Raw genomic sequence first — 20,861 nt, 5'->3', positions numbered from 1 at the left:
CATACATATGAATTTGTCCAGCATTACTATAGTCCTTCAAAAGTCTCCTGAAATCGAAAAAATATATTTTTTTTAAAGAGTAAACAGTTTTGAGGTGTTTTGGTTCGCATCTTACCTTACCTCCTTCCTCTGATGCCCTCACATCTCTGCCTCCCAAAGGCTCGCACAGCTGTTTGTTGCCCTGGCTACAAGCTCCCCAAGTGAATGGTTCCTTGGGAGCTGGCCATGGGGTGCTTCCCAGGCCCCTGTGGGGCAGCGTGAGGGGGCACCTCTCTTTGGGACAGGGAGTGCAGCTCAGAGACCAGAGGCAGCGGCTGCCCAGAAGACTCCCAAGGAAAAGAGAGAAGGCTGAGGGAACACCACAAGGAGGTTGTTCAAAAAGGGGTGAGAGGCTGCTGGCTCTGCAGGCAAGGGTGACATAACTGGGCTTCGGAGCCCCACAGGGGTGCTGCAGAAAGAACGCAGTTGGTCAAGGGAGCTGTGGACCCAAAAAGGTTGAAAACCTGTGGGCTAAGGAGTAAACCCTACACAAATCCGGAGTGTATTCCCTAGGACGGTTGTATGGTGCCTTGCATGTCTCCTTCCAGCAACCCCGGCAGCCAAGCTGGTGCCAAATGTATTGCTCTGTTTTCCTTTGGACTACATCAGAGACGCTGAGGGGGGGAGGTCTTGTCTGGACAGCCCAGGACTTCCATACGCACTGCCCAGGCTTGCGATTGTCTCTAGAGAGAGACAGGTGCCAACAACACTTTAACTGACAGCTCTACAATTAACAATTTAAAATAAAAAAACGTTAGTGAACATAAAGCTTACCACTAGGTCACTTAACGATATCCAACGTCTTCACATTCTGTGTTAACTCCAAAGCTGATGGTATTGTCGCTTACTAATCCCACCCGCTGTACAAAAAAACCCCTTATACTCATCAAAAGCTCTTTCCCCAGCTGTCTCTTATTATTTTGATTTACTATCAGAGCTCTGTCTAGGCGTTGTTTGTTTTCAACGCCCAGCTTAGCTCTTAAATGAGAGTCTGTGTTGGTTGCAGGTTCTCATTTATGTTAGCCATGAAGCTCGCCAGTCACTCTCAGCCTGCCCTCACAGGCTTGTTGTGAGTGCCTAGGAATGGAGGGGGAAGGCCTTCTCTGGTGCCCTGGCAGAAGGGCAGGCAAAAAACCAAAGGAGTAACAAGCAGCACCTCTTTAAGCACGGTGGCTTGCCTCTTTCATTCTGAAATCCACTCCAGTTGGGGGCTCCTGAGGCGGGGGTGGGGGGTGGGGACGACCATAGGAATAGGGCCATTAGCCCATCTAGACCAGTATTGCCTACACTGACTAGCAGCTGCTCTCCCATCCTCTCATAGCCAGTGACTCAACCTGGGGGCCTTTTGCAAGGAAAGCAGCGCTCTCCCATGCAGCTAGGAGATGTAGTAGACCGGCTCTTTTGAGAAGCAAGGCTGAGGGACGTGGCTGGTCTCTGCAGGGGAAGGAAAGGAAGAGACCTCGGGGTCTTCCAGGCATCCGTCCAAGAAGGAGCGCCTGCTTCTGGTTTAAACCTCGCTCACCAGAGGAGCTGCAAGTCCAGCCGGGGCCGCGCGCGCGCTTTCCTGAGCGGGAAAGCAAACGCGGGGGAAAGTCTCCTGAGCGGCGCCCTCCCTCCCTGCTCTCAGAATGGCGGGATGATGAGAGGCGCCCTCTAAGGGACAAGAGGCCCGGGGGATCCACCTCCCACTGAACTAAGCCTGGGGGGGGGGGGCACGACTTAATTGGAAAGAAGATCGCAGCTTCCTCGAAGGCAGCCTTTGACCTTGAAGCTTGCTGCTGGCAGGGTGGCTTTTTGCGGCCGCTCCAATTTGGGGCGCAAGTACCCTTGTGGCTTCGCCCCCAACCCCCGCGAAGATGCGGCTTGGGGGGCGCGCGCGCGTTTCCACCTGACTCTGTCCCTCGCCCCCTCCCCGGAGCGTTGCAGTGAGAAAGGGAGAGTCTCCCGCTCGGCTGCCGCTGTTTCTCTCCACGTGTCCGCCGCCAGAGGCAGCAGCGTCGGCGGCGGGCGGCCGCGCCTGTGCGAGCAAGTCTGGCGGCGGGATGGTGGCGAGGTGCTGCGGCTGCCGCCGGGCCCTGGCGGTGGTGCCTCCCGGCGCGCTGTGCCTGGGCGCGGCGCTCAGCGGGCTCTTCAGCTTCGCCTTCTTGGCCGCGGCCCTGGGCACCGATTACTGGTACCTGGTGAGCGTGGACTCGGCCAACAGCAGCGCTCGGGACGCCGAGCAGCTGAGTTCCCACTCCGGACTCTGGCGCCTCTGCGAAGGTAGGGATGCGCCGCGCGCGCCTTCTTTTCTCGGGTTCGCGACGGGAGCAGCCCGCGCTTCCCTTGCCACTGGGATCCGGAGAGGAGGGTGCTTTTTCTAGGATCCAAAGTGGATCGCGTCGGGGGTCGAGCGCCCCCCACCCCACAAAAATAAAAACCTATACACGAGCTTAGGCTTGGATCTGCCAGTTTCAGTAGTCGTGAAAAAACTTTCTGCTAACGGAGGAATCGCCGTCGGGTTACAAAATGGATCGCTTGGTGGTGAGTAGTTGTGGCAGCCGGCATTCCTCTGCCCTACTCAAGTCTCTGCGTCCTGGAGACGTCTTGATTCTGCTTCACCCGTTTGTTTAGGAAGATAGGACGCTGCATTTCTAGTCCGCCTAGGTCAGTATTGCCAACACTGGCCGGCAGCAGCTCTCGAGGTTTTCTCACGGAGTTCTCTCACCGTCGTCCCTGGAGATGCCGTGGATTGATCCTGGGACCATCTGCATGCAAAGCAGGTGCTCTGGCTGCCCTTTCCCCAAGCCCCTGCTCTCCTACGCACCTGGGCTACCCCGACGCTCACCTGCAACTAGTACTGTACTCCCTGGTTTGTGTATACATTTGGGGGTGGGGAGAAGGGATCCCGGTGCCTTATAATCGCAGTATCCTGGTATAAGGTTAAGGCGAGCTGGAATTGTTCCATCCCCCTTTTGCTGGCAATCGAAGAATTTCAGCCATCCCGGTGGTGCTTTAACGTTCACGGATTTTCACGCATTTATAACTTTCTGTGCTGGGGCCGAGGGGTGAGGGTGGGGGGAAGAGATTAAAGAAAGAAAGAACTGGATTGCAGCCAAGAATCCGCCCTCCTGGAGAGAAAGGAGGGCTGGGGTGTCAGAGAGGAGGAAAGGGGAGGGGGAAGCAGAGGCAGCGCTTTCTTCAGCTCTCTGTTCAGAAGAGAGACCCGATTGAACTTCCATCAAATATATGAAATGTCAGAGGGACGCATCGAATGTTCGCTTTCACGCTCTGGCGCCCATCAGGAGTTCTGACACCCCTGGGTGTTGATGCCCCTCTGGGCTCATGTGGATGTGCCCCCTGCTAAATAAATCACAGCCGGGGGCGGGCGGAGTAGAGCCTGCTGCTGTCATCTGAGCTGTGCTCTCGGAGGTCGCTCCCACGCCACCTGTTTATCGAGCAGCCATCCTGATTTTTTTTGCGGGAGTCCTTGAATCAAGCCGTTGTTATTCCACATTTTCCAGTGCATGGACGTAGCCGGGGGGGGCAGCTGCTCTCCCCCAAATCAAGTAAATAAATAAAAATACTTAACTAACTGACCAACTGCATCGCTGATAACTGGGTTCTTGCCCCCCCATAGAGCCAATCCCCCCAATAAATTCTGGCTACTCCCATGTTCCAGTGTGTCCTACTCCCCCACCCCACACTTTCCTTGCCGCAAAAGGTCAGTTTTGTGGGAACTATAGTTCGTTAATGGGGCTGGGAATTGTAGCTTTGTAGGGGGAAAGTAAAGTTTCTGGGATTCTTGCGAAGGTGTGTGTGTGCCATGTGCTTTAAATGTATGGTGTTGATTTGCCCTTAAATTGCACAGGCTGAATTGGTTGGAATGTGATTTGAATCCGACCCACAAATAGCAACAGTCCAGAAGTACATTTACAACCATACAGCTGAGGCTGGAATTTTCCTCTCTGTCAAGTTCAATTCCTGTCATTCTCAAGCTGTTTGGTTCTGGGATTTTGGAACCTTTTGGGAATCCTCTGCTGTGCGTGAACACCAGTTTGTCCTATTGGGAGGAAAGGAAAGGTTCAAAGTCCTCCAGGCCTATAGAGCGAGGGCTCCCAAACAATGGTCAGTGAGATTCATTCGGGTGGTCCATTCATACTGGTCTTTGACTGCTTCTTTATTGCCTCTTTTTCTTATACTGTAGGCATTTTATTGTATTGCAGCCTGAACTTGTAGACATAGAAGAAGCAATGTTTTTTTAAAAAAAAACAATTAAAATTAAAAACCATACAGCACAACACATTGCAATTACTTAAACAGGCAGAAAAATAATTACCAGTATGTGCTGTGCAAAGACCATCAGAAGTTTTCAAGTTGCTAGTTCCACCCCACACCTGAAGAGTGCACTTCCTAGCCCCAGTTCTTACTCCTCCATTGCAAAAAAAGTGATAATTCAGGTACCTTGGATGGATACAAATCAGAGAGGGGAATGAAGGAGCTGCTGTGGCAATGTCATAGGGAGAAATGAGTGTGAGGCAGGTCGGCCAGCTGCTTTGATTTGCTCACCTAGTGGAGACTGGTCCTTTAGGTCAAATGGGGCCCTGCCCCACCAACTTCCCCCAGACAGCACCACACCTGCCTTGGCTTTTTTACTTACAGGCAGTCCAGGGGATGGTACTGACTTTCAGCTTCCTCCTCCTCCTCCGTCTACATTGTCCTTGGAGAACTCAGCAGGAAAGAGGATGGGGCAAAAACTAGAATTACCGTATTTTTTGCTCCATAGGACGCACCTTTTCCCTCCTAAAAAGTAAGGGGAAATGTGTGTGTGTCTTATGGAGTGAATGCAGGCAGGAGGCTCTGCTCTGCGCTCCCTTTAAAGAGCCGCACGGAGCGTGTGTGCAGCTTTTGGGGGCTTTTCCCTGAGAAGGGAGAAGGGACTGACGGGCTGCCCTCTGTCCCTTCCCACACCTGGAAAAGTCAGCAAGAGCTGCTGCCAGGCTCTGCTCAACGCTCCCTTGTAAGGGCTCCCTTTCATCCCTCATCCTGCTTTGCTGGGAAGCCAGCAGAACAAGAGGTGCTGCGCAGCTATCGCTCTTGCTCTGCTGGCTTCAGCAAGAGCTGCACAGCTTGCTCTGCTGGCTTCTCAGCGAAGCGGGAGGACGAATGGAAGGGTTTAAAGCAAGAAAAGCGAGAGCCGCTTACATGCTCTGCGCAGAATATTTTTTTCCTTGCTTTCCCCCTCTAAAAACTAGGTGCGTCTTATGGTCAGGTGCGTCTTATGGAGCGAAAAATACGGTGGTTGATTTTGTCATTGGCTCAGGCTTCATCTACTGTTGATCTCGCTGCCTACCACCCCACCCGTGTCAATGGGCACCAGCCACCACTGTGCTCTCCCACCACCCCATCTTATTGACAAGAAAGGCTCTGGGCTTAATAAGAGGAGTCCCATGGTAATCAACCTCAACCCAGTTAGCTCCACCTCTCTTGTCTGTTCAAGGTCCCAGATATATTATGTGTTGGAGATGTAAAGATTCCTGTCTAGGTTAGCACTGCTGAAGGTGGGAGGCAGCATTTTGGAATGGCAAACTCTGTGGCTGGATCTCTGATCATCCTTTGATGCTGTTCCTCTCCTTGTCACTTCCCCCCAGGGCAGAACGCCTGCACGCCTCTAATAGACCCGTTCGGCACAGAGAGTTGGCAAGTTCCCGCATCGCTCCAGCATCTTATATGTGAGTAGGCAGCCTAATGTGGGCTCAGCCTTTTGAATGGTGGTGGGAATCTCTGTATAGCAAGATGGAGTTTGGAAGTGTGTTCTCGGGGTGGGGGTGGCGTGATGAAGTTGGGTAATTTTGGACCCTGGACTTTGTGGCTATAGGGGGGATCCTTTTAGATGGCTGTGTGTGTGTGTGTTACCACATTGACTGATGTAGGAATGGCCACCAAATTGGTCAGCTTTAAAGAGGATTAGACAAACCCATGGACGATAAGGCTATTAATGGTCATTAGATATGATGGCAATGCTCTGTCCACTCTGTTGAAAGCCATATGCCTCTGAAAACCCAGCTGCTGGGAATCCCAAGTGGTAAGTGCCCTGCTGCACTTGTGGCCTTCTCATAAGTATCTGCTTATCCTGTGAGAATAGGATACTTGGACTAGAAGACCTTTTTGCCCGATCCAACAGGGTTCAGTCATGAAGCACAAAATCAACCTTTATATTCTCTGTTCCCATCACTATTCCATGCTCTACAACTGCTCCATGTTAGAGCAAAGCAAACAAATTAAAAAGGAATGCAAACATTCTCCAACTCCAATTTAAGAAAATACACTCTGAGCATATACAGCTTCACATTTTAAACTCACTTGGGTCATAGGACCGTCTTGACTACAGGGATGATACAGAGCTTGCATTTGCTGAACACATTTAAGTGGGAATAAATCCCATTTTGTGGTAGAAATGGATTGCATGTTTTTTTAAAGAAAAAAATAATAGAATTAGTATCTGTAACCCTGTACATGCCTGGAGCGCTCACCCCTGGCTATAAAATGTTTTTAATGATGATAAAAAGTAGCAGCAGCAACAAGAAAGGATGGTGTGGTGGCCAGGATGAGCCCCAGGTGCTGGTGCTGGGCCTGTTTGCTGCCATCATCTGCCACACTTAAGAGTGGTCATTTGGGGGCACCTCGAGTTGCACCACTGGTGTTGAGTCTCAGAGTGTGTTGACTGTGCCACCTTAGTGGTCAGTGAAGCTGGTCCCCCCTCCCCTTCGTCTTTACCCTAGGCAAAAGTGTCCACACCTTGGCCATAGACCAATCAGGCCGAGTTTAAGGACTTTAATCTGTGTGAAGCTGGTTTGAGAAACAGCTGCATCCAACAGTGGTATTTTATAACAGGATGAATGCCTGTTTTAGATAATGTGTGAATATGGATTAAATACCCAGCACTGGAAAAGCAGTAGGTGCACAGTAAGCGGGAGTGTGAGCCCAGCCTTTATCGCTGGAGGCCATTCTGTAAATCAGATTATGGTTGAAGACGAGCACTGTTTTGGAGGTGCGAGCAGGGCGATTTGTTTCTTGAAATAAAATGTCACAGGGAGGAAACAGAAAGGTGGGGGGCTCTCCATCAGAGGCTTTTAAAAAGCAGAAGCTGGATGACCACCTATCGGGGATGCTGTAGCAATAGGGTCCCTGGATTGCCCAGCGGTTGGACCCAGTGACCTCTAGGGTCATCTGTAAAGCTGCATTCACCTATTCTCTAATACACCATCCTGCTTTCCCCCTCCATTGGATGTCCCCCTCTTCTGTCTCTCTGCCAGCCATGCATCGAGCCTTTGTGGTCCTGCTGCCTCTCAGCCTCGTCCTGATCGTCTTTGGCTGGATCTGTGGGGTCATCGGTTCCTTGGTCCAGAGCTCCCGTCTTTTGCTCTTCACAGGCTGCTATTTTCTGCTGGGTGGTGAGTGAAGCTAGGTCTTTGGAGCGGGAGAAACCAGGTTTTCTTTCTTTATCAGTCTCTCTCCCCCCCCCCCCCGCAACATGGCAAAATGTCATTAAACACTTGCTCTCAGGGAATACTTAGCAGATTCTGTCTTAGTGCCATCAGGTCAGCTGCCCCTTGGTGAGACCAAGGTGCAAACGAGTGTGCTGTGGTCTTGGTGCCACGGGAACCACATATTGTCTCATCATCGACTCCTGACCTGTCCTCACTGCCTTTCCCCTTCCTTGAAGGCAGAAAAAGCAGGACTCTTGACTGCTCACAACAAGGGGAGGAGCCTACCCAGAATCCTTTGCAGAAGGGATGGGGGGACCTGATGTTAAGAGCTCAGTCTACACTCGAGTAGGACCCTGGCAGAGGCACATGCCCGACTGGCATGTTCTCTCCCTCCTGGTTGATCGTTCGGGAGCTTCAAAAGCTTTCTTCAGCCTGAACATCACAGCGACCGATGCCAATAGACACTTAGGCACACTTAGGGATCCGCAGTCTTCGCAGCTTGAGTAACAGACCTCAGCAACTCAGCATTTTGGCTAATCTACTTTATTTACATATAAACACACACGGAGCACTGCAACATGGCTCCCTCTCTCTCTAGCATCAGACAGCAAAGAGAAAAAGAACAAAGGACAATAGTCCCACTTCACGGAACACAGTAATACAAACATCCTGTCTCCGTCACTTCCTACTCTGTGGAGTCAAAACCTATACCGTCATGTGATGGACAACAATCCCATGACTGCAATCACGGAGCAGGAATTCTAACACCTGTTGGTTTCCAACTCTTGCCAGCCCCCAGCCACTAAGATGGGAACTGAAGTCCAAGCACACCTGGAGGGCCACAGGTCCTTCATCTCTGCTTTGCAAGCGCCGGGGATTAGCACTTGATCCAAGCTGACTTACACTGGGACAAGGAAAGTTCTTTGGCTGGTGGAACCGCTCTCCTTGCAGGCCCCATGTGGGCATGGGAGGTCTGACAGTCAAGTAGATACAAAAGCTAATCTCTACTTGCTATCCTTCATGCCACTTGTCCGAGAACTGACTGCAGACTGGATTCCTGATGATGTTTTATTGTTAACACAGCTCTGTCTTACAAGACATGTGGAGGTTGGGGAACCCTAGCTCAGTGGTAGGACAAATGAGGGTGTCCCAGATGCAGCCACTGGCCTCTCCCATTAAAAGGGTCAGGTGATGTGAAAGCAGCAGAGGTTTAGCATCAAGAGTTATCCTTTTCCTAGAGGGCCCTTCTCTGTAGTGGGGCCCGCCCTGTGGAACACCCTCCCACCAGATGTCAAGGAAATAAACAACTATCTGATTTTTAGAAGACATCTGAAGGCAACCCTGTTTGGGGAAGTTTTTAATGTTTGATGTTTTATTGTGTTTTTAATATTCTGTTGGGAGCCGCCCAGAGTGGCTGGGGAAGCCAGGCCAGGTGGATGGTGTGTAAATAATAAACATTATAATTATTAGGGCTACCTTCCCAGGTTAATGAGCCAAATCTGCATATAGATTCAATTGCACCCCACTAAAAAAAACATGAGAATACTGTATCATTCAATATTATTCGGAGCATCCATCATGTGAATAAATCCAGCTATTTTAATTGTGATGATGATTCGCAACAATAATATTTACCCTACTGCCTCTGACTAATAATAATAATAATAATAATAATAATAATAATAATAATTTATTATTTATACCCCGCCCATCTGGCTGGGTTTCCCCAGCCACTCTGGGCGGCTTCCAACAAAACACTAAAATACAATAACCTATTAAACATTAAAAGCTTCCCTAAACAGGGCTGCCTTCAGATGTCTTCTAAAAGCTTGGTAGTTATTTTTCTCTTTGACATCTGGTGGGAGGGCATTCCACAGGGCGGGTGCCACTACCAAGAAGGCCCTCTGCCTGGTTCCCTGTAACTTGGCTTCTCGCAGGGAGGGAACCGCCAGAAGGCCCTCGGTGCTGGACCTCAGTGTCCGGGCCGAGCGATGGAGGTGGAGACGCTCCTTCAGGTATACTGGACCAAGGCCGTTTAGGGCTTTAAAGGTCAGCACCAACACTTTGAATTGTGCTCAGAAACTTACTGGGATGCTCCTTTGAGTTATCATGGTTAGGAGCAGCATGGCATGAGCCCTGATCGGGGGCAGTGTCTGCTACAGGACTGGCACTGACCCGTCCCCTTTCCCCTTCCCCCCAGCACTGCTGACCCTGTCAGGAACCAGCACCTACATCTGCTACTCCAGCGCAGCCTTCGCCGAGACAGTGCGCATGTTTGACCAGCAGCGCTTCGAGCACGTCCGCATCGCCTTTGGCTGGTCCCTGGCCCTTGCCTGGCTCTCTTTTGGCACCGAGGGGCTGGCCAGCATCCTGCTTCTCCTGGCCGCTCAGGGGCTCCGCCTGAAGCCGGATGCCTGTGCGGTGTTCATCTGATGCATTGTCAGGGCTGTGACATAACCCTACTCTGCTTGATTGGCCTTCTTGGGGTGAAAATTCCACTGCTGCCAATCCCCCTCTTGTCGTGCAGCCACAACACGTAACCTGCATGGACCGCAAGGTGTTCCGAAGATCTGCTTGTGGGTGTGCCAGGCTGAGGGATGCATGTGGAAGGGGCGAGGGACCCCCATCGATAAGGTGCAGCGGTTGCCATCCTTACATGCTGGGTTCATTACTCAACTCTTGGTGTGTAAGCAGAGCTGAGGAAGAGAAACAGCTAGGGCCTTGTTCCTCACCCAAGGGTAGGAGGCCTGTGTGACCCATCCAGATGTTTCTGGACTCCAGTTTCCATCAGCCCCAGCCAGCATGGCAAATGGGCCTGGGGTGATGGGAGCGTAGTCCAGCAACATCTGGACTAGCTCCCCATCCCTGTCCTAACTCAACACCTGAAGGATCCATGGCTCCTTCTCCCTGTTTCTTGGTATGCATAGCTGATGCTCCTTCCCTTCCAAGCATGCCCATCTGCTGGTCCTCCTTGATGCATCTGGGGCCTCCTCCGGTAGGAAGAGGTGCCATTTTTTTAGTCAAAGGATTTCTACCCTTCTCCTACAGCTGGAAAAATGCTCCCAGAGCAGCTTACAGAAATCAGTCGTAAGGCAGCCCTTGCCCTCAGGGTTATAATCAAAAAGATAAAAGGTAAAAGGGAATGGGAGGGAGGAGGAAAAATAAAAAAGCAAGCTCAGGCTCCTTTTCTTAAAGCTACAGGTCGTAGCTGGCAGGTATCCCTTAGCCTGAACAGAACAGGAGCAGAGCATCCCTGGGAAACAAAGCTCCCTCTCCATTCCCTCAGGATGCAGGAAGGCTGTGGGGTGGGTGTGTGGAAGCCATGTTGGGACCGTTTCCTGCAAGGCCATGAAGTGATGCAGCTCCTTTGGTCTGGCAACAGAATCTGTTGGCTGCCAGAGCCGCTCCTGGAAACGGGCAGGCTCTCCCACTGCTGTTCCCCCATAGCAGGTGGCTTGCGAAGCTGAAGCCTGCTTCTCTCCTCTGTAGAGCCATATAGGGCTGGAGCCATGTGGACCATGTCTTTAGCTAGGCCAGGGCTGACCAATCACAGGCTTGACTTCTCGGCACGCCCTGGCTTGTTTCAGACTGACATCCTGCGTGCCAACTTGGCTTCTGGCCCGCCAGACTGGCTTCAGTGTACACCGGCGCTTTGCTGCTCCCACCTGCCCAGGACAAAGCGCCACTTGCCCTCAGCCAGCTGCGTGTCTCGGAGGGAGACGTCGCAGTGCCAGACGGCGCGCAGGCGACGCTCGCCCCACGGGAAAAGCTTCACGCTGACAGCTTGGCCTGTGGCGGCCACCTCCTCCTCACTCACCGCCTCCATCAGCTCACACAGCTTGGCTGGGGTCAGCCCGGGAGCCGAGATAGTTGCCATGACGATGTTGGTCTCCACGGTGGCGGGGTTTACGGAGCAGAGAGGTGAGCCCAGGGCAAAGGCACCTGTAAAGTGAAAACACTTTGAGGTTTAAAATGGCGAGCGGGGATAAGTTATCGAACCACAGGATAAATGGGTGGGTGGATAGGGAATTGAGAGAGATCCTCACCCACTAACAGGGAGGGCTGGCCTGCTGAAATCTGAACTGAAAGCTGACCCCAGCATAGGAGGAGCTGGAGAAATCTACCCTCAGAGCCTTGGCTCAAGGGGGCACCCTGTGTCAGCGAAGGGGTGGTGAGCCTCGATCGCCCAGGTTAAAGGTAAAGGTAAAGGTAAAGGTACTCCTGACCATTAGGCCTGGCGGTGGATGACTCTGGGGTTGCAGCGCTCATCTCGCTCTATAGGCCGAGGGAGCCGGCGTTTGTCCGGAGACATGTGGCCAGCATGACTAAGCTGCTTCTGGCGAACCAGAGCAGCACACGGAAACGCCGTTTACCTTCCCGCCGGAGTGGTACCTATTTATCTACTTGCACCTTGACGTGCTTTCGAATTGCTAGGTTGGCAGGAACAGGGACCGAGCAACGGGAGCTCACCCCGTTGCGGGGATTTGAACCACCGACCTTCTGATCGGCAACTCCTAGGCTCTGTGGTTTAATCCACAGCGCCACCCGCGTCCCCCCAGCAGAGGTTAGGCATTATCAATCCCTCCTTCAGCCTCACAGAACAGGCACCTTGGGCGAAGTGTCTGGCATTGTGATGATCCCTCTTCAGCGTCTCCTCCACACGGCTCAATCCAACCAGGCCAGCGGCTGCCAGGACCCCTGCCTGGCGCATCCCACCCCCAAGGAGCTTCCGCACGCACCAGGCTTCGGCGATCAGCTCTCCGCTTCCAGCCAGAAGTGCCCCGGCTGGTGCTCCCACACCCTGTGTCATTGAAAAGAGAAAAGATGGGGTTAGCCAGTGTGGAGGCTATGGAGAATCCCAAACCTCTCGGCCCCCCATCTGGGGACTCTGCGTGGAGAAGCTCTTGCACAGCCCCTTCCACTAGCCTCTATCTAGCTTTGTTTGAATCCTGCTGATTTCTGCTGCAAATCCAAGGACGGATCGCAGAGGTTTTAAACACGTTGCCAGGGAAGGATTGCAGTTCTGCTTTGCAGGTGGATGGTCTCAGGCTCAGTCCCCAGGTAAGGCTGGGAGGGGCCCCTTTTTGGAATCTTGGGGAGCCGCTGCCAGTCCGTGTAGGCAATACTAAGCTGGATGGAGCAGCGGTCTGGCTCAGCTTCCTAAGTCCCCACGGTTAGGTGAGCCTCGCAGGTACTGCGCTTGCACTCTTCCCCGAAATCCACCCTGTTCAGAGCCACAGCAGAAACCTACCTTCGAGAGGCACAGGGAGATGGAGTTGCAGTGCTGCGAGATATGAGCCGGCGGCACTCCCAAGGCCACGGCGGCGTTAAGCACCCTGGCGCCATCCATGTGAATCCGCAGCCCGTATCGCTGGGCTACCTGGTGCACCTGTGTAGAGAATGGAGCTCAGCCAACAACTTAAAGCGGGCTTCCTCAACCTCGGTCCTCCAGGTGTTTTTTGGCCTACAACCCCCATCATCCCTAGCTAGCAGGACCAGTGGTCAGGGATGATGGGAATTGTAGTCTCAAAGCATCTGGAAGCCTGACTTTAAGGCTTGCGACAGGCAGAGGGGAAGACGTCCCAGAGCTGGTGGCCTTTCTTAGGGGCATTGCAGGTTCCACTTTATGTGCAGCTCTAGGGGCCTCATGAGATCAGGGCCCCTGCTCTGCAAGAAAACTAAAAGACAATCTGGGGTTACTGTTGGTATCAGGCAGCCCAGCCAAGGGGTGCTAAGTTGGGGGTCTTCTTTTATCATCATCACTTCCTCTAATAACAAACTTGGGTGGTGCGGTGCCTGGCAGTTGCAAAGAGCTTTTTTAAAGCAAGGAGCCCCCCCACCCCCGCTAAAATAGGGTCGATACATATCTAGAGATACCCTCCCTAAGTATAGAGGTATGACCAAAACCTCCCAAAATGGCCTGACAAGGACCTATGAATTTCCAGGGCTTTACCAAATGTAGATGTGCCAACTTAAGGGTGACAGTAGGAGTGGGAGAAGGAAACGAGATAAGGGTGGGGAAGCCAACCGTAAGCATCCTGGAAGTGTGGATTAAGGTGAAAAGTGGGGGTGGGGGGAAAACCCTCCACCCTCCACTACACATGCATGCATTTTGGGTGGAGTCGAGATACGCTGCAACATTTTTTTTTAAAAAAAGTTTTATTTATTGTATAAATAAACACAACTATTAAAAATATTGATAAATAAATACAAACGCTGAAAGTACTTGAATGAATAAAATGTTATTACTGCTACCACAGCAGCTATTGCTCACAATACCCACCACAACGAAAAGACTATTGAATTTTCTGAAAGAGTCAAAAAGCCTGAAGCCTTCCTTCTGGGAATGATCGGAGAGGAGATTAAGAAAGAAGATTATGTAATGTTTCAATATGCAACTGTAGCTGCCAGGATTCTATTAGCACAAAATTGGAAAACCCCAAATATCCCGACTGTTAAAGATTGGCAAATTAAATTATTTGAGTATATGGATTTAGCAAAAATGACGCAGAACATTAGACAGCAAAAAGGTAGAAAGTTTATTGACGAATGGTCTAAATTTATAACATATACAGAAACAAATTCTAGAGATATAAAAATCACAGTAGGCGTGATATAATTCTTGCGATGCGCAGATGTTATATAATGAAAAACTGCAGTTTGGATTTAATATTCACATAACCCAAGACCGAGATGGAGGGAAGTCAACTGCTATTTGTTGTAATGTTTGTTTTTTGGTTGGTTAAGGTATTTCTGATATGGTTGATGTTTTCTTTTGTCTTTGGTATGTGTTTGTTATTTTTCCTTTCTTTTTGTTGTTGTTTGGTAATACAAAATGAATAAAAAGATAAAAAAAAAAGAATTTTCTGAAAGAGTCAGAGAATCGTAGGGTTGTAAGGGACACTGAAGAGCGTCTCGTCTCCAGCCCCCTGCAATGCAGGAATACGCAGCTGTCCTATACGGGGACTGAACCTGCAACCTTGGCATCATCAGCACCATGCTCTAACCTGCTGAGCTATCCAGGCTCTCCCAGTCTGTTGGGTTGAGTCTGGATGAATGACTCATGGTACTCACCTCTTGCAGGTACTTAAGGGGCAGCACCCTTCCCCCGGCCGAGCTGTGCGTGTTCTCGAGGCAAATGAGCTCAGGGCGGGGGTGGTACTGGCTCTGGTGGACCCGCTGGATCTTCTGCTCCAGTTCATCCAGATTGATGGTCCCGTTGGGCAGGTCCTGTAATGCCTCTGAATGGACTCCCGCCACCTGGGTGAGAACAAAGTGGGTGGGTGGCCTCAGGCGAAGCCTGTACATGGTAAATGCCTCATGCCGATAAAAGATTTAACATCAACTCCGATGCTGTTTATGGCGAATGTGAATATATGGTACCCAGTTTGGTTGAAAACCAAGTTCTTTATGGAAAGGCACAAGCACATATGAAACCTCCGAATGAGCCACAGCCCCTGGCTGTTTGTGATAGTGAAGCCATCTGGTCTTGTAGTGTTGTAAACAAAAGTCTGCCCTTTCCCCTTATGGGGTATCCAAGAGCCCATATAGAGTCCTTACATAGGTTCCTTATTGGTAGGAGAAAATAACAGAGGCCAACCAGAGAATATTGGGATGCACAGCAGCTAGTAAGCTTGATCTTTATTGATCTGTTGCAACAGGGTGCTCCCCTCACACGCAGGAAAGGAGGAGGAACCCAGAACAAAAGTGTGCCTGCCCTTATATAGACATTTTTATATTCCCTGCCCTGGAGCTCAAGACCACCCCTCCATACATCATACATGCATCACAGAAAAGGTGGTCTACAGCAGAAATCTGAGTGCATTGTTTATCTCATCTGACAGGTTACCTGTTAATGCTCACTTGATTGGATACCCTGGGGAGCCTGGCCAGTCTTTTGTAATGATAAATACTTAGTTCCTGAGCCAGGTCACAGGCTCACCCTATTCAAACACAGACATACCCTTAAGACAGGATTTGTGAAGGAAAAGTCAATGGGGAGGCTTTTCCATTTTCCTTTGACCTTGCAGACAAAACATTTGGTCAGTTTAGGAATCAAAAATGGTTTCAGGTCGGTCTTCCTGTGCTGATCTATGTACATGCTTGGCTGGTACATTTATAAACATATATTATATATCTAAGACTTTAAAATTCTTATCACAGTAGGGAACAGACACTTCAGAACCTTTGAGAAGGTTCTTTGGTCAAGAAAAATCCTGATGCTTCCTAATCAAGCAAAACGAAAGCTGCAATTATATCCCCATTGAACAAGGCGGGGCTTAATTCAGAGCAAACAAGCCTAGCCTTGCACTGTAAGGCAGAGAGGTTGTGTTTGGGCTGCCTAGGTGGGCAGGAGACTTATGGGGGGAGCTGATAGGAGGCAGAGGCAAGTGCTGCCAATAGGTGTTTTGGAAAGTTAGGAGGACTGAAGCTTGGGATTATTTAAATGGATTAATACACAGAAGTAGTAGTTTTGGAGGTGCAAGCAACCTCAACCCAAAATGTTGCTTTGCAATTTTTGTGTTGTGCTCATATCTAAAGGCAGAAGTCATAGCATGTTAGTCTTGCGTCTAGGTTCTAAAATGCATTAAATATATTTAAGTCCTGCTGCGGTCATTGGGACCACTGATTCAGGATCTGAGTGCCAGAGACACACAGCAATCCGTGCTAAGCATATGGAAGAACAGAAAATGGGGCAACCTGCTGATAATGCAGAAAGTGTTAGAATCCACAAGGCAGCTTCCTGTAAATACTGATTCATGCAAGGACCGCAAATAGCTTTCTACTCACAAGGGGAAAATCCCTTGGTTGGATCAATTGAATTCAAAACCCATGCACTGGCATTGCAGCAATGGAAGCCTTGCAAAGTATAACAAAGGGACAAATCACTAAAGCATCTGTTGGTGGGGGGCGAGGCATGAGGAGTCAATAAATATCCCATACCTAGAAGGAATCAACATCACCTAGCTTAATCTCCTGTGCCCAGGGTTCCAGCTCCTTCTAAATTACCAGCAGAGAAAATCCAGGGCTCTAAGAATAAGACACCGGGTGCTTATAATCTCCAATTCTCAACAGTGGATCAGTGAGTTCGTTTCAAAAGCTTAGTGGAAAAGACTGTTCTGAGAAGGTATTTGCAGGCATAACATGCAAGCATTCTGGGGGGTCAGCTAAAAAAAAACAAAACATCATAGGAGGTAGCAAGGCAAATCATTAGAACGAAAGGGGAAGACAATTTCCTATTTGGTCCTTTAGTAATGGAACAATCTTCACACAATGTTCTTTTGAGCTGAGCACAGAGACACTTGTGCATGAAGTCGGGAACTGTTACTATCCAAGGAGAGGAGGGTGCAGCTTGTGCTAAAGGCCACTAGAGGGAAGCACATCACCAGGCTTCTCACTCCTCTGGCCAAGGTTTGAGTAAAGCCTTGGACAGCTGCATCCCAGTGGCCCCTTTGTGAGACTGTGACCACATTTGCCTTGGCAGCTGTAAGTACATGACCTTTGCCATTTATCTGGTTCCTCGTTTTTGAGATGGAATATGGGTAGAAAGAGGCACAGTGGGCTTAGGTGATGGCCGGTGCTTCAGGGTCCCCTCCCAGCATCACTTACCTGTGCAATCCCTCCGTGCTCAAACACATGGATGTGGGATTCCCTCCCAAGCATGAGCTGCGCCCCTCGCTGGCGACAGTGGCACATGACTATGGCAAGAGAGGACAAGGGTGAGAACTGGGGGGGTCTATAGTGGGGACAGGGGAAACAATGAACTAAGAGTCAGATGGCAAGAGAAAATGAGGATGAATCTGTCATAGTTATCCTCTCCACAAATATATAATGTAGAGTTTTACTTTCTTGGGCTCCATGATCACTGCAGATGGTGACAGCAGTCACGAAATTAAAAGACGCCTGCTGGAGTGGTACCTATTTATCTACTTGCACTTCGTGCTTTTGAACTGCTAGGTGGGCAGGAGCTGGGATTCGTCGCAGGGATTCGAACCGCTGACCTTCTGATCGGCAAGTCCTAGGCTCTGTGGTTTAATTACATAATAATAAAACAGAGGGCATTAAAGTTATAGGCAGAGCACATATGTATTTATATGCCTGGTGTAAATAAGGGCTCTGATCCAGTGGAGGCATCTGCCAATGGGAGAAGAGGGTATCACCACGGCACCGCTCCCACCCAATCAACTCCAAAGAGTTGGGGGACCTCCCAGAACAGGATGGAAGGTGGTACGAGGGGCTGCAAGGGAAATCAGCTCCGATTGCTTCTTATAAGACTTACCAGCAATGAGGTTCGCCATGGTGGCTGTGGGAACAAACAGAGCCCCTTCCATTCCAAGGAGATCAGCCACTACTCTCTGCAGTTCTGAAGAGGGAAATAAGAACACAAGGACAAGAAGAAGCCACCCTCAAGTTTCAGATAGTGCATAGGGTGTGTGGGTGTGATGTCAGAAGTTCACAACTGTGAGCCTGTTCACAGAATCAGGATATTTGAATTTTAACACCTCCTACTCCAGGTTGCTGAAGCCTCTCTTGGCTTTTAAAATATATATATATAATGATCAGCATCACGTTTTGGCAATGGGTTTATTTTACATAAAGGTAAAGGTAAAGGTACCCCTGCCCGTACAGGCCAGTCGTGACCGACTCTGGGGTTGCGTGCTCATCTCACTCTATAGGCCGGGAGCCAGCGCTGTCCGCAGACACTTCCGGGTCACGTGGACAGCGTGACGAAGCTGCTCTGGCGAGCCGGCACCAGCGCAGCACACGGAAACTCCGTTTACCTTCCCACAAGCGGTCTCTATTTATCTACTTGCACCCGGGGGTGCTTTCGAACTGCTAGGTTGGCAGGTGCTGGGACCGAGCAATGGGAGCGCACCCCACCGCGGGGATTCAAACCGCCGACCATGTGATCGGCAAGTCCTAGGCGCTGAGGTTTTACCCACAGCGCCACCCGCGTCCCATTATTTTACATACATCCCCCAAATATTTCAGCCAGTAACATAAGCAAAACGTAAGTGGACTGAATATTATTCCCATGAACAAGCACCTTTCAGACAAGTTTGGGGCAATTTCCAGAGGGGTAGTCTCTTAAAAACAACAGCAAAATGACTTGTGACACTTCAAAGGCTAACGATTTTATTATGGCACAAGCATTTGCAGACTAGGTATGTTAAAATCACCCATGGAGCTTAGATTAATTCTTCTTGGAGACAGACACCCAGCAGCCAACACTGGCCCTTAAAGCCACAGGAAACTATATATTATATGACAATAAACAAAATCCAGGTGTAGAGCCTGTCTTTCCATAAAATATTCAGGGCGGCCCTTTCCATCTGCTCCCCTCCAAATGCAACGTTTTTCCTGGAAGGTATTGTATTTTTATGTTGTGAATCGCCTTGTGATCTTTGGATGAAGGGCAGTATAAAGGTACAGTGTAAAGGTAAAGGGACCCCTGACCATTAGGTCCAGTTGTGACCGACTCTGGTGTTGTGGCGCTCATCTTGCTTTATTGGCCGAGGGAGCTGGCGTACAGCTTCCAGGTCATGTGACCAGCATGACTAAGCCGCTTCTGGCGAACTAGAGCAGCGCACGGAAACGCCGTTTACCTTCCCGCCGGAGCGGTACCTATTTATCTACTTGCACGTTGATGTGCTTTCAAACTGCTAGGTTGGCACGAGAAGGGACTGAGCAACAGGAGCTCATCCCGTTGCGGGGATTCGAACCGCCAACCTTCTGATTGGCAAGTCCTATGCTCTGTGGTTTAAGCCACAGCGCCACCCGCGTCCCATGAAGGGCAGTATGCCAATTTAATAAGAAGAACAAATAACAAAAATAAATATCTGACGTTCACAGTGCCATTGCTTTCACAGCTGGGTCTTGAAAACGAGCAGCCTTGCTCCAAAGCATTAGGCACAGTTGCACCCTAGCCTGTGGCAGCATGGAACCCTTTGCAGAGCCTTACCGCCCCAGGCATGCCCCTTTTCACCCAGACTCACCATTGACCGTGGGGTCCTCCCCGTAGTCATCATCCCCCACCTCTGCCTGGGCCATGGCTTGCCTCATCTCGGGGCTCGGCTGAGTCACAGTGTCACTGCGCAGATCCACCACGTGGCACTCAGTCCCTGCTGGGCGACTGGCATGGTAACTATGCTTGCCCACTCTTGAAGCAGGGACAAGGGAAGAAGACGGCTGCTTGGTGTACCACCAAGGTAGACTGGCACAATGTTGCCCAGTGACTGACTGGCTGTATGTCCTTAACAGGATCTTCATAAGCCAAGGTGACCTGAGGCTGGCACTAAGCGACTGGCGAGTAGAGCTTGGGTGGGCTAAGCTGCTGCAAAAGGCCTTACACGGGCCCTTTTGACTCAGAAAGGTGTCAACACCCTGGAACCAACAGCGTGGGAGGGCTAGGCAAGCACCAAGTCCCTGGCACGGTCTGAGTTGATGCATGCAGGCTTTAGATATCCGGCAGCGGTAACCGTGCCCAGAGGGCACCAGGGTGGTGCCCACGCCCCACCGCCTGCGAGAAAACCGAGACAGAATAGCCCCAGGCTGCCTGCACAAGCCAACGGGCTGGCAGGAGTCGCTGCTGAACCCAGGGCAACCAGCCTTGCAGCTGCTCGGTGCACAGGCTTCCCCGCTGTGGCTGGTGGCAGGCGGAGTGGCGGGAGCCCAGCAGGAGCAGATGCGGGCATGGAGCTCCTTGCCGAGGAGGGCACGACCTCCGCGCCTGGCCATTTCTCCCCCGGTCTGCAGCGCCGGCACCAGCGACATCGCCGCTTCTTCCGCCCAGCACAAACTGGGCAGAGTCCAAAGCTGCACGCTCTTCTCCTAAGGAGCCAGACTACAACTCCCAGCATGCTTCGGGCGCTGGGATTTCGCTCTGCCCTGTTCCCACAGAGTTTTGGGAGTTGTAGTCCCTGTGCAGAATACAGCAAGTGCGCCGGGATCTTTCTCTGCCCCGTTCGCGCGGCGTTTGGGGAGTTATAGTGCCGGTGGGAGTTATAGTCCGGTTTAGAAATGGCATGGTAGCGTGTGCGGGATGGGGGAGGAGAGAAACTGCATTTGTGAGAAGCTATAGGACGGACAGTTCCAGTTGAGGTGGGGGGAAAGGGTGGTCTTGCTCCTCTCCCGCCCACCAGCCAACCCAACCCTTTCCTCCCCTCGACGACGCCATCAGGAAAGTGGCAGCGAGCGGGCACCCTTCTCTCCCTCTCCCCCACATAGAATCCTAATTTTAATTAATTTTTATTATTTTCCCCAAAATAGAAATTAAACAAAGAACATCAAAGAACAACACATAACACTGTAAACACACTTATATACATGTTTTCCAAAATGAAAACTAATAAA

The 20,861-nt window shown here is 50.6% G+C and overlaps 2 protein-coding genes across 3 annotated transcripts; one reads left to right on the top strand and one right to left on the bottom strand.

Moving 5' to 3' along the window:
- Positions 1-1,949: 1,949 nt before the first annotated feature.
- Positions 1,950-13,733, top strand: TMEM235 (transmembrane protein 235; the record flags this gene model as incomplete). Of its 2 annotated transcripts, none has more annotated exons than XM_083487006.1 (5): positions 1,950-2,035; positions 2,066-2,301; positions 5,670-5,750; positions 7,335-7,472; positions 9,709-13,733. In XM_083487006.1, the coding sequence occupies exons 2-5, from the start codon at positions 2,082-2,084 to the stop codon at positions 9,939-9,941; spliced, it is 672 nt and encodes a 223-aa protein (XP_083343132.1). In that variant the 5' UTR covers positions 1,950-2,035; positions 2,066-2,081. The 2 variants fall into 2 exon arrangements, with proteins under 2 accessions (XP_083343132.1, XP_083343133.1); XM_083487007.1 differs by having other exon boundaries at positions 1,957-2,035; positions 2,070-2,301; positions 9,709-9,941.
- LOC310699325 (uncharacterized protein) lies at positions 8,036-20,576 on the bottom strand. Its single transcript, XM_083486988.1, has 7 exons — positions 19,505-20,576; positions 17,788-17,871; positions 17,118-17,206; positions 14,583-14,768; positions 12,760-12,897; positions 12,117-12,309; positions 8,036-11,450 (listed from the first exon to the last, which is right to left on the bottom strand). The coding sequence occupies exons 1-7, from the start codon at positions 20,280-20,282 to the stop codon at positions 11,143-11,145; spliced, it is 1,776 nt and encodes a 591-aa protein (XP_083343114.1). The 5' UTR covers positions 20,283-20,576; the 3' UTR covers positions 8,036-11,142.
- Positions 20,577-20,861: the final 285 nt, after the last annotated feature.

Source organism: Podarcis liolepis (genome assembly GCF_965112155.1).
Source record: "Podarcis liolepis genome assembly, chromosome: 2".
Lineage (NCBI taxonomy): Eukaryota > Metazoa > Chordata > Lepidosauria > Squamata > Lacertidae > Podarcis > Podarcis liolepis.
This window is presented reverse-complemented; position numbering and strand designations above follow the sequence as displayed.